At 27.6% G+C, this 13,650-nt stretch overlaps 1 protein-coding gene across 1 annotated transcript; it reads left to right on the plus strand.

Moving 5' to 3' along the window:
• Window positions 1-1,074: 1,074 nt before the first annotated feature.
• LOC107643731 (rhamnogalacturonan I rhamnosyltransferase 1-like) lies at window positions 1,075-9,444 on the plus strand. The gene is made up of 8 exons (XM_088486160.1): window positions 1,075-1,730; window positions 2,771-2,838; window positions 2,993-3,081; window positions 4,123-4,288; window positions 5,027-5,316; window positions 6,822-7,026; window positions 7,880-8,037; window positions 9,049-9,444. The coding sequence occupies exons 1-8, from the start codon at window positions 1,349-1,351 to the stop codon at window positions 9,269-9,271; spliced, it is 1,581 nt and encodes a 526-aa protein (XP_088342286.1). The 5' UTR covers window positions 1,075-1,348; the 3' UTR covers window positions 9,272-9,444.
• Window positions 9,445-13,650: the final 4,206 nt, after the last annotated feature.

A 13,650-nucleotide genomic window follows, 5' to 3' on the forward strand; every position in this document is an offset into this window, starting at 1 on the left:
TCGGTTCATTTTTTCCCATGTTTTCTTGAAGCATATTTTTCACAACACTAATAAACGAACTGAAAGAAAGAAACTTATTAACACAGTATTGATTCCTCAAGAAAAGTGGAAAAAATTTGAAGTCATCAACATATATACAATACAAACCTGCGATGTGTGTACAAAATAAATATCAGCTACTAACTCAAGTCATCATATAAAATATGAGATATTAATTAAAAATAAATTAAATACTACAATATATTTATATATAAATTTATAATAACTAATTTAATAATTAATTTTTTTATGTGTATATAATATTTTTTATAATAATATACACTCATGCATATATTGAGAAATGTATATATATAGTAAACATAGCAAAAGTAAATGTTATGTGCTTGCGGTTTTTTTTTTAATTTTTTTTTAGTAAAATTATAATTAGGTTCTTACAAATTTTGACTTCGTTCGAACTAATTAGTCTTTAAAGAAAAAAGTATTAATTTTAAACTTCACGATAGTAAACAATAGATACGTTATATCCTTCTATTAATTCATCATATAAAATTTAATGATGATATTTATATGCACCGTTAATTACTGTGATGTATTTATTTATGAAAGATTGTCACATAAATAACAATTTTTAGAGTGAAACTTCACCTGTTTTAGTAGTATTTATAGTCAATAGAGAACAATTAATAAAAGTTATATAAAAACTTAAAAAATAATAAATATTTCACTATAAAAAATTACATCATTTTTATACTTATATGCGACAACAACAGAACACGCACTATTATAGACAACAAAATCTATGGACAATTTCATTTTATTTTATTTCGTACTACTATTAACAGAAGAACATATATATTTACTATTTGCTATTTGCTATTGTGAAAAATCTAAATAATATTTTTTTTAAGGGTTAATTAGTACAAAATCAATTTTTTAGAACAAAATTGTCACTTTACTTTTTTTTTTTTTTTTTTACTTAATATGCGTGTTATGTACATTCTCAATATGTATATGTAGGTGATTGTGCACCTTTCTGTATACCATAATAGGAGCATTTGCAATATGCATTTTCAAAAACATAAATAAATAACAAAGCGGCCTAAAAATTTTCTTTAAATACTCTCTTACTTCTTCCATTCCTTAGCTTGAACTTGTTCTTCCGTGTTCTGATTTCTTCTCTGCTCCTTCTTAATTACCACTTCCTAAAACAAAAATAATCCCACCCTCTCCTTCTTGAGGAGAATAATTATAACAATAGTTCTGTTTTTGTTTATATACACATTTTGAATTTATCCAGTTTCATTTGGTTATTATTATTATTTATATGAACAACAATAAATAATTCAAAATGATGTTTAGCAAGGTCATTTATGAGGATCAACCGGAGCTAGAGGACGACGGCACGAAGGAGAAGCCATACGGAAAGATGAAATACGTTGCGGTTATTAAGGCAGAGATTTTCAAGAGCTTGGTGAACGGAGGGGTGTTGAAGGCTGAGAAATTCAAGAGTTTGTTGCATGATGGATATAATGGTAGTGAGAAATTCAGGTTCCTCCTTATGGTTGCAAGAAAGAAATCTTCATGGAAGGTTTGGGTGCTTAGAATTGCGTATTTGGTTCTTCTTTGGACCATCTTGGTGCAATTCAAGGACATCATTGGAGACATGGTTACACCAACGTCCTTTAAGACTCGCTCCTCGGTCACCACCGTCGCCTCACTCCCCCCACAAAGTACGTATCCTTTATATATATATATATATATATCATGTTAATTGTACACTAAAAATAAATTATCAAAATAGTTATAAATATAGAACATACGATTAAAAGTAAAATATATATTAAAAATAAGTTAAATAATATATGGCTGATTTTTTTTTCACTCTCAAGATTTTTCAGAAGTTATAAAATGGCGGAGATCACATTTTGTAAAAATGATATTCAGTATTCTCAAACACAATTAGCGTAAATCATTTTTATACGTTTTTCTAATAATACATAGATGTAATATATTGATAATTATAAGAATCACATATATTATTTTGATTTAAAGCTTTGCGTTCATCCGCGTTTATATATATCTACCAACTGTTTTATAACTATATGATATTTTATACCTTTTATAAAAGTGATATTAATAGATAGTCTTTATTGATATATCTAATATATAGTACGATAATTGAAAAGTATATTTATATACTATCAACAATATAAGTATTTGGATTTGAGTAAATTTTATATATACATTTTTTATTGGTTTTATGATAAATCTTTTTGTGGAATCTAATAAAAATAAAACTTTAGACTTTGAATCTTTAATACTATGACATGAATACTTAAGCTGATAAATGACGACATATTCACATGATAAGAATGAAAAATAAATAATTAAGAATTAATCAGGACTTAAAAATAATTAAGACTTCGACATAATAGTTTTTATTTAATTTTTCTTTCTATTATTATAAGTACAGCTCATAATCTCAATAAGAAAAAATTGGAAATAAATCTCAAACATTTTGGCCATAATCTCTGAAAAATAAATCACATTAATAGATGTCCTTGTAGTTGCACCCAAGCACCTATCTAAAATTTAACCAACAATAAGCAATATGCAAATTTCAATCAAATGCATTAATAACATCACATGAATATGGGTTGTGTATATCATGCTTTTCCAATCAGGCCCATGTGTCATTAAAGGAGACTTGCTAAACGAAATTTCTTGCATTTTTTTTCTCTCTTCTTTTTGTTTTTTCTTTTTCATGCAGGGACTTATGAGAATAATGGGTATCTAATGGTTTCTTCAAATGGAGGATTGAATCAAATGCGAGCAGGAGTATGCATATTTAACCCATTAATCCTATAATATATATTTATAACCGAAGCCTCCAAATTTAGACTTTCCATATACATAACTAATATATTTTCCTATATAATTTTTTTCTTTAATTTTAATTTTCTTTTTTGTTTTCCTTTCAATTTTACCGCAGATATGTGATATGGTGGCCATTGCAAGATATATGAATGTGACACTAATTGTTCCTGAATTGGATAATACCTCCTTTTGGAATGACTATAGGTGAGTGGAACCGGCTAGGTTTTCCCCTATTAACTTTTCAGGGAGAACAACTAGAACTGATGAAGGTGACCATAATTGGATCTTTCTGATTATTTTTATTACAAATTTCACGTCGTTCAAAAATAATATCTCTTGATATTTATGAGTATGAGATGTTTCTTATTTTATAAATTAATTTTTGAAATTAAATTAGATCTATTTAATTTTTTATTTTAATATGATACTAAAATCTATATAATTTAATGTTGTTGGACTATCTAAGTGCAAATTATATATTTAATTTTATTTTAAATTTTTATTTTAAAATTTTGTGAAAAAAATTAAAAACATTAAATTTAATTGGAACATAATCAAATTGACTATTTTTTAATATTTTAATTTCCTAATAAAATTTTTAAAATAAAAATTTAGATTGAGAAAACCAGTAAGAACTTAGCCTGATGTTATTTAATTATTTTGAGAATTTATTACCGATGTGCATTGGGATAAAATAATAATAAGTGTTGAAAATGTAAAATGTCAGAGATGCATAAGCTTGTGTTAGTTCTCTCATTATTTTCACTGAAAGGGACATATAAACACTTGATAATTTTTTATGAAAATTATTTTGATAATAATAAACACAAAAAATGCATAGATATCTGTTTTTTTTTTTTAAAAATACTATATATTGAAATAGAGTAACGCTACATATACATTAAAATTAACCACTAAAATTAACTACTATAAATATATTTTAAAAATAAATTAAACTACACATATATTTATACACAAATACATTAACGTCTGATTTTAGTGGTTAATTTTAGTATATAAATAGTATTTTTTATTGAAATAATAGTATCTGCAATATTATACAAGTAGCGAACAGCAACAATTTTGAGGCTGGATAGCAGCGTTTTAAACCGCCGCAAAATGTTTAGTAATTTTGTGTTATTTTACAAAATTCTCTAGAGAAAATCTCTTGTTGGCTATTTAGTTATATTGGTTCCAGAATGAAAATATGCTCTCAATTTGTTGTCCAATTGTCACGGTATGCAGCCAATTTGCAGATATATTCGATGTTGATTATTTCATCGATTCTTTGAGAGATGAAGTTCGGATATTGAGAGAACTGCCTCCTGAACAGAAGCACAAAGTGGAATCACAGTCCCTCTATTCCATGCCACCCATTAGTTGGTCTAATATGACATATTACTATGAAGTGGTATGTAACCTTAATGCATAAACCTACAATAATGTTATACAGCATGTATGTAACAATATCGGTCATGTATAAAGTATAATGAATATCTTGTACATTTCATGATCCTTTATGAATAATTTTGATACTTCATACTGAATATCATAATTATTTATGAAAATGTTCATATATTTGAAATACTCAAATTTTTTTTATTTGGAAAACAAATTACATACCAAAAATAAACTAGGTCTTTTAAATACAATAAAATAGGCTTTTTTTTTTAATCATATATACAGTAAATGAGCTTTTGTTGTTTCATGCATAAATCTTTGACATAATCTCTCGTGTATTTTTTTTTCCGTGTAAACTCGTGAATAATTTTGATATTTTATTTTAAAATTATCGTAAAACTATTTTTCTAAAATCGTTTAATTTAATAAAAGAAGATTTATGAATAATTATATTTCTAAAATATCTTGTCATATAAGAAATTTTTTTAAATTTACATAAATTTTTATCTCAATTTTTTTAAAATTTATTTTATGTTATTTTTTTAAGATAATAATTATGATCAAATTTTAGATCTTCAGATAATAAAAACTTTAATATCGTATCATAAAACTATTTTTTCTTTCTAAAAGTTTAAGTCGATAAAAAGAGATATATTGATAATTTATTTAATCTCTAACAAAAATTTTATATAAATTGACGTCAAATTCGATATTTTTCTTTTTTTTTTTTATTGAATAATACACACAGATTATTCCTCGGATGAAAACATATGAGGTGGTACACTTCACAAAATCAGATGCAAGGCTTGCAAACAATGGAATTCCAGACGAAGTTCAGAAACTAAGATGCCGTGCAAACTACGATGCGTTGAGATTTACTCCCCCAATTGAGAAATTAGCAAAGAAGATCGTTGACATTCTTAGGTCCCGAGGCCCTTTCTTGTCACTTCATCTTCGATATGAAATGGATATGATTGCTTTCTCCGGTTGCAATGAGGGTTGCACTCACGAAGAGATTGATGAACTAACCAAAATGAGGTATTCGTCAACATGATTAATTAATTCGTCGGTGCTAATTATTAAATATTATATAGGTGTTAAACTAAATAAAATGGTATTTAATTAGGAGTGGACTATATGAAAAAGACAAAAGCTACTTAATTAGGTACTTAACGTTTAGGAGATGAAATAAATTTATAATTAATTTGAATAACATTTATTATCCTTCGCCTCTTACCAGACGAAGATAAATTTTGATTCTACGGTTATGCTATTGGGATTTGCATCCTCCAAAATTTAAATTTTATTTTAGAAAGTAAAATGTGATCTTTTACTCTTAAATAGTTTTTCTTTCATATTTATTATTAGTCCCACCTATAAAATTAATAATGAAAAATCACATTTTACTCTCTAAAATAAAATTTAAATTTTAGAAAATCTAAATTCATACTATTGCCATAGCACCTTTACATTATGAAATACTTCAATTGAAAAAATGATATATATATATATATATATATATATATATATATACACGTGGATCAAAGTTAACATCTATATATCCAATGGTGAATGAAAAGAAATGTTCAACATATTGAAGATTATGTTTATTATATTAATTATGACTGATAAATATTGTTTTAATTATGAAATACTGTAATATTTTTGTGTGTCTTAGCATTACCATTAATAAGCCACTTGGCTCAATAATTAATACAATGCGCAGACACATAAATGATTATATGTTAACACATTTTTTTTATACAATTATTTAATTAATTAAGTTTGAAGTACGACATATGGATAATTTTTTTGTTTTTTGATTTTATATTAAATTTCTTTTTGGAGATAGCATAGATTAAACTATATATTTATTGCTTGTAGTTATGAAAGTTTTAATATCATATTATAAAATTATATACTCTAAAATTTTAAATTAATATATATAAATATATAAATAATTATATCTCTAATAAATATTTTTAATATATAATTTTGTTAAGAAGACAATTAACTATACGAATAAGCACAAGAAACCAATTTTTAAATTAGTCAATATCAACCAATTGTTTTTTTATTATAACTTTTTACCCTTCAACTTTTTTAATATTTGAGGTTTAAAATTAAAAATTAAAAATTTAGAATATAAGATTCAGAGTTTAAAATTTAAGATTTAAAATTTAAAATAAAAAATAATTTTAAAAAATCACTAATATTAATCTAAAAAAATTAATTCTCTAATTATACATGCACTATCATAGATTTCCTTCATGTACACTAAACATAAATTTAAACAGTACTCAAACTTTTTGTACTACCGTTATTCATCTTTTTTCTTTTTCTTTTTTTCCCTTTTTTTCTTTGGTGACAACTACTACTACTACTATTCTTTTATACATGGCATTTTTCCGGTAACGGTACAACCAAATATGGGGTGATAGTTTTGGGGAGTTTTCTGTTGGTGAGTGTTTGAGTTAGTCAAGTTATCAAAAAAGAAAAAAATATACATTGAAATAATTGGTTGCCTTTTGAAAATCATCTAGGTATGCTTATCCATGGTGGAAAGAGAAGGAGATAGATTCAGAGAAGAAAAGGTTAGATGGCCTGTGCCCTCTTACTCCTGAGGAAACAGCTCTAACACTTCGTGCATTGGGCATTGATCGCAACATTCAAGTTTATATTGCTGCTGGTGATATATACAAATATGAGAAAAGAATGGAAATGCTCCACGACTCCTTCCCAAATTTGGTTAGCAAACTCAAAAATCTCTTCAATTAAAAACTTCAATTCTTACTATTGCCTTTCTACAACTGTTCTAAATGCAAAAAAGAAAAGAAAAGAAAAAAAAAAGAGCAGTGAATATCCAATTTGGGCTTTGCTCTAATAACAATTTGGACGTACTCTTTAGTTTTGGAAAATATTAGATCTGATTTATTCTTTGAAGTGGAATATATAAAAAAAAATGTTATGAACCAATTCTTTTCAACAAATATCAGTTAATTTTTTAAAATTTTTTTTTATTTTTATTTTTAGATTCTAAAAAATTATAAATTTTAATTCTAAATTTTAAAATATAAATCTAAATTCTAAGGTTAGTTAATGTTGATTAACTAAAAATTAATTTTTTTTATTTTTTCTTTAAAAAATGAATCTATCTTAGTTTATAAAAAAATATTAGAGAATCAATACTTTCTATTAATATTAGACAACACTTTAAGTTAAAAGTAATGTTATACATTTAAATTTTTTTATGAACTAAGTTTAACCAAGTTAAATAATAAAATTTAAAATAATACTATCCATAACTAATTTTTATTGATGTTAAACCAATTTAGTTGAATTTAGTTCATAAAAAAATTTAGACGTATAATATTATTCTGAAGTTAATATTTTATTTTTATATTATTAAAATTTAAAATTTTATTGGCCATATATCATTGCTCTTATTTATAATTGGGAATCGAATTATGATTTAATTTGATTAGAGAACCAAATTATTTTTGGAAAAATGGTTCATGATCAAATTAAGTGTTTACTCTAGTAATTAAAAATGATAAATGACTTACCATGTTATCTCTATATTGCTCAACCTGAATAATAGGTGAAGAAGGAGACATTATTGGAAGCCTCGGAACTTGACCCTTTCCGGAACCATTCAAACCGAATGGCTGCATTGGACTACTATGTGTCAATAGAAAGTGATATATTTGTTCCATCATACAGAGGCAACATGGCAAAACTCGTTGAAGGACACAGAAGGTGCATTTTTATTTCTCAAGCATTATTTGTACACTTTAGACATGACATTAATCAATAACAAAACATCCAAAATATTTAAGTAAACGAGGTAAAAAGTATAGGTAACCGGCGTGGATACTGACAGCATAAAGCAGCAGCGATAACATTGAAATTCTACTAATTTTATATAAGTAATTTTAAATAATTAATTTTTTTCAATCAACATCAACTAATTTTTTAAAATTATTTTATTTATTTTAAATCATAAATATTTAATCCTAAATTCTAAAAATTATAAACCAAAGCACTAATCCTAAGTTAAAAGTCTAAACACAAATTGACTATAATGTTAATTCATTAAAAATTAATTTTTCATATTTTCGCATTATATATATATAGTTAATAAACTTATAGTTTTGGCATAAACAAAAGAGAAATAATAGTTGCACTATTTTTTTATATATTTTTTTATGATAGGAAAGATAAATATATATTTTTTTAAATTTTATTAACAATTTTTAATATAAAATAAAAAATATACAAGAGAAATATATATTACTCAAAAAATATTAATATTCTAAAAATCAGATCGATCAAACTAACCGATTTAATAAAAAAATTGATTATTTAACTGATTTTACACACACTAAAAAAATTAAATTATACAATTTTTTAATATATAAATATATATAATATTTTATTATATTAATTTAACCTCAATTTAATTTCAGTTGAAACTCAAAATATTTAAATATCTATTATACGAATTTAATAATCGATCCTATGTTTTATAACAATAATATTTTAAAAAATAATAAAAAATTATTTCAAATAATTTAAAATTATTTTATTTAATATTTATTTAATTATTACTAGAATAATTATGGATTTTAAATATATAAATATATAATTATAAATATTATATATATAAAATTATAAATATTATATTATATAAAATAATTTTAAATATTATTTTCCTAATGTCGCGGATCTGGTAACCTTGTTAGATATTAATTATTATACTAATTTCAGGTATTTGGGGTACAAGAAAACAATTCTTTTAGACAAAAAAGCTCTGGTTGAGCTGATAGACCTGTACAAGAATGGAACAATAGGGTGGAACGAGTTCTCCAATTCAGTGAAGGAAGCACACGCAGACCGCGTTGGGGGCCCCACTTCAAGATCTGTGGTCCCAGGCAAACCCAAGTTAGAGGACTATTTCTACACAAACCCACACGAGTGCATTCAGGAATAACCATATTCCCACATTCTCATTTGGGATAATTTTATATTAATCGATAAAATTTATATTATTTTTGTGTATATTTTTTATGTATATTTCATGAAATAAATTTTTTTATTTTTTATCTTTTACTAATCATTTTTATAAAAAATATTTTAAAATATGCACAAAAATAATATCTATCATATTTTTCTTTATTTTATTATATATCCTCAGCCGTCACATACAAATGGAATTGGAAAAGAATAGTAGGGAGAAAAAAAACAGAAAGTTAATGAAGCCAAAAAAAATTCGTCATCCAGGTTTTTTTGGTTCAAGATATATATTATCGTCGGGGTGTAATTAAATTTAGTTATTAGGGTCTATTAATATTAATTTTTTCCAACATCATGGTACAACTTTCCTTTTCGTTAAATATTTTATATTCTAATTTCTTTTTCTAAGAAAGAAAACAATATTTTAACTGCATTCATTAGTTAAAACTTAGATAAAACAAATATTAAATACAGAACTAATCCATCCTGGATCAGAATTTCATTTAAGAGTTTATTGTTGGCTAATAAATTGTTACATGTACAAGGCAGAATTTGAACCCCTAATATTTACTTAAGCAAACTAGTAAACTAACTACTAAATTACTAAACCAACCCAACTTGATTACTTCTGACATATGTAGACAACCACCTATATATTAAAGGTAGATACTACAATGAAGATTTTATAATTGTCTTCATGTGAATATATTTCTTTTTTATCCTTGGATGCTAGATTGTATGATTAGATTTTGATATTTATAAAAGTGTTGTTTTTGTTTAAAATGTGGCTAAATAAATAAACCACACTTTTAACCAAAGCATCTTCATGAGAAGATATTTTTGTCATCTTCATTGTAGTATCCACCTATATTAAATACCCATATTCGAACTTCACTCTTCACATAATTTCAGCTTTTACTTTTATCGAGTAAATACTCAAAATGACTCTTGAAATTTGACCCCGATTCAATTTAACCCTTGAATTTTTATTTGACCCAAATTATACAACTAAACTTTGAGGCGTGACTCAAATTGGCCCTTCGGTCAACTTCAGTCACTGAAAAGATGATGTGTCACATTTAATTGATACCTAGTACCGATTAGACGACGTCGTTTTACTGTTTGCGTCTAAACATGTGCAAAATGACACCTTGTGACACTACAAGGATGTTAAACCCCAATTCACTGTCCATTCATCACAGAAACTTCAATTGACCCTTCTTCTTACTCCTCTCGTATACGCTTTGAAACTGAATCCCATTTTCATCATTTAGGTCAAGTTAGAAGCTATTCACATTGTTTGCACCTAGTGAAGATGAAGAATATGCGAACAACCATTTGTGTAAGAACAGGTCAATAACAAAACCATTACTCTCAACCCTCCGTGCTCTATTTTGATATCTTTTGTTGGTTGAAGTTTGTTGATCATTGTTTTTTGTTATATTTTATTAATAAATCACTCGGAGATGTGGGTTGATTATGATAGATGATAGTGTTAGGGTGCCAGGGTTTAAAATTTTTTTATTGTATTTGCGCTATGATCAATTGTCAATGATGTGTTAGGTATATGGATATTAGTAGCAACGGAATTTTGTAAACCCCAGGTAATTAGTAAATAATTAACTAATAAATTAATTATTAATCAACAAAATTAGAAAATTAAATGTTATAGTTTAATAAAATAGAAATAATTAAAATATAAATTTTGACACTAATTTTTTAGTCCAAAATCGGGCTAATGGACCGAACCAATCGAATCGGACCCATCTTGGACCCAAGGCCCATATATAAAACGCCAACACACAGCCTTTTCCTCCTCAAATAAATGAAATCATGTTGAAGGGGGGGTGTTAAAGGAACGAACCTTAAGTTCCAAATTCACTTCAACTTTCAAATCCTTCTAACTTTCAATCCGGAGCTCCAATTGATGAGCGTCAGCGGCCATGCGTTCTCTCGAAATTCTCTACAAAACACACCAAACAATTTGGTAAGAACTTTGAGTTTTCTCACCCATATCTTCTCTATTCAGTTTCGAAAATTGGAGATTTGGGTATTGAAGAATTATATGATTTTGATGATTTAGGTAAACTCTAGCGGTGGATAATCACCGGGTTTTGTCCATTTGACTCGTCGGTAGCGGTAAGACAACCATAACCCTTGTGAATTGGTGATTTAGTGAGCTCAATGTTAATTATAGTGATATTGTGTGAAATTATATTGTGTTCTTGTTGATTTGGAGTTCAATTGTGCGGTTTGGAACGAAATCCGGGTGATTAAGCTTGAGAAATTGATGTTTAGAAGCTTGGAGCTTGTGAAAGGAGAGGTTTTTGAGGTGTTCCGAGCTTAGGGAGAAATCTGCCAAAATATAATTTTGGTTTCTCGTAGATAAAATATAATGTAACGTGAAAACTTAGGCTAGAAGACCATAAGATATGAATGAACTTAATGAATTATTGATGGATTATGTATATAGTTTACGATGTGTATTTAAAGGATAAATGAATTTCTATGTGTTGGATTGTGACTTTGATGAGTATAAAATAAATGTGATTGTTGATGTGTTGAGAATTGATGGTGAGTTTATGAAATTGAATTGAATAGATTGGTTGAGAGATGTATGATTCGATTTTATAAACGGCTTGTTATTGGAGTTGGTTAGTTTTGGAAAAAGATTTAATATTGGAATTGGTTTGATTTTGAAATAATTTAATACTAGAAATGATCTGAATGACTAAGAGGTGTTTGGTTTGATGGTTGGGACCCTTGAAGGGTGGCAGAAGTTTGAGTTTTAGGGGAGGTGCTGTCAAAATTTATAGAAGAATTTTGAGATGTTTTATTTTGGTTAATTTGGATTGAAAGAATTTTTTATTTGATTTTGATTTATTTAAGAAAAGAATGAATTATGTTTGAGTTTAAATGATTTGGTTTTGAAGTTAGCTCGAGGAATATGTAAATGAATGAGATATGTGACCCCGTATAAGAGGCAGTGGCGTTGTCCACTTGCTCTGGGAAAGAGATAAGGAAGAAGAATGATGAAAACTGAGTTTGAATTATGAAATTGGATGAATATGATAAACGAGGCATGATTATGGTTGATTGATGATGAGTATGACCCTAAATCCAAGCTTATTGACCTAAACTTAATCCTAATCCTAGAGAGAAGTGAGAGCTTCTCTCTTTAAAACTAACTCTAAAACTAGATCTAAACTTCCTAATGATCCAAGATGTGAATCATGCCTCTCCCCTTTAATCCTTGGTTTTTTTAAGTGTGTTTGGCGCCAAAGTTGGTTTGGATTGGGCCCCATGGTGGACGAAATTGTGATCACATTAATGTAGTACTCTTTGTTATTGTATGGAATCATTATTATGGCTCTTTACTATGTGTGGACACAACTCCGTTCAACTAACCAGCAAGTGTACTGGGTCGTCCAAGTAATAAACCTTACGTGAGTAAGGGTCGATCCCACAGAGATTGTTGGCTTGAAGCAAGCTATGGTCACCTTGTAAATCTCAGTCAGGCGGATTTAAACATGATATTTTATTAGATTAAAATAAACAATAAAAGGGATAGATATACTTATGTAGATTCATTGGCAGGGATTTCAGATAAGCGAATGGTGATGCTTTTCGTTCCTCTGAACCTCTGCTTTCCTGCTATCTTCATCCAATCAGTCTTACTCCTTTCCATGGCTGGCTGTATGCAAGGGCATCACCGTTGTCAGTGGCTACATCCCCTCCTCTCAGTGAATCATATGCTCACGCACCCTGTCACGGCACGGCTATTCATCTGTCGGTTCTCGATCATGCTGGAATAGGATTCACCCTCCTTTTGCGTCTGTCACTAACGCCCAACAATTGCGAGTTTGAAGCTCGTCACAGTCATTCAATCATTGAATCCTACTCAGAATAACACAGACAAGGTTTAGACCTTCCGGATTCTCTTGAATGCTGCCATCATTCTAGCTTACGCCACGAAGATTCTGGTTAGGAGATCTAAGAGATATTCATTCTAGCTTAATTCATGTAGAACAGAAGTGTTTGTCAGGCACGCGTTCATAAGGGAGAAGGATGATGAGCGTCACACATAATCATCACCTTCATCACGTTCTTGGGTGCGAATGGATATCTTAGAAGCGAAATAAGAAGAATTGAATAGAAAACAGTAGTACTTGCATTAATCTTTGAGGAACAGCAGAGCTCCACACCTTAATCTATGGAGTGTAGAAACTCTACCGTATGAAAATACATAAGTGAAGGTCCAGGCATGGCCGAGATGGCCAGCCCCTCTGATCTAAGAACTAGACGTCCAAAGATGCCTAATACAATAGTAAAAGGTCCTATTTATAATAAACTAGC

This window comes from Arachis ipaensis, chromosome B5 (assembly GCF_059453495.1).
Source record: "Arachis ipaensis isolate K30076 ecotype BB chromosome B5, ASM5945349v1, whole genome shotgun sequence".
NCBI lineage: Eukaryota > Viridiplantae > Streptophyta > Magnoliopsida > Fabales > Fabaceae > Arachis > Arachis ipaensis.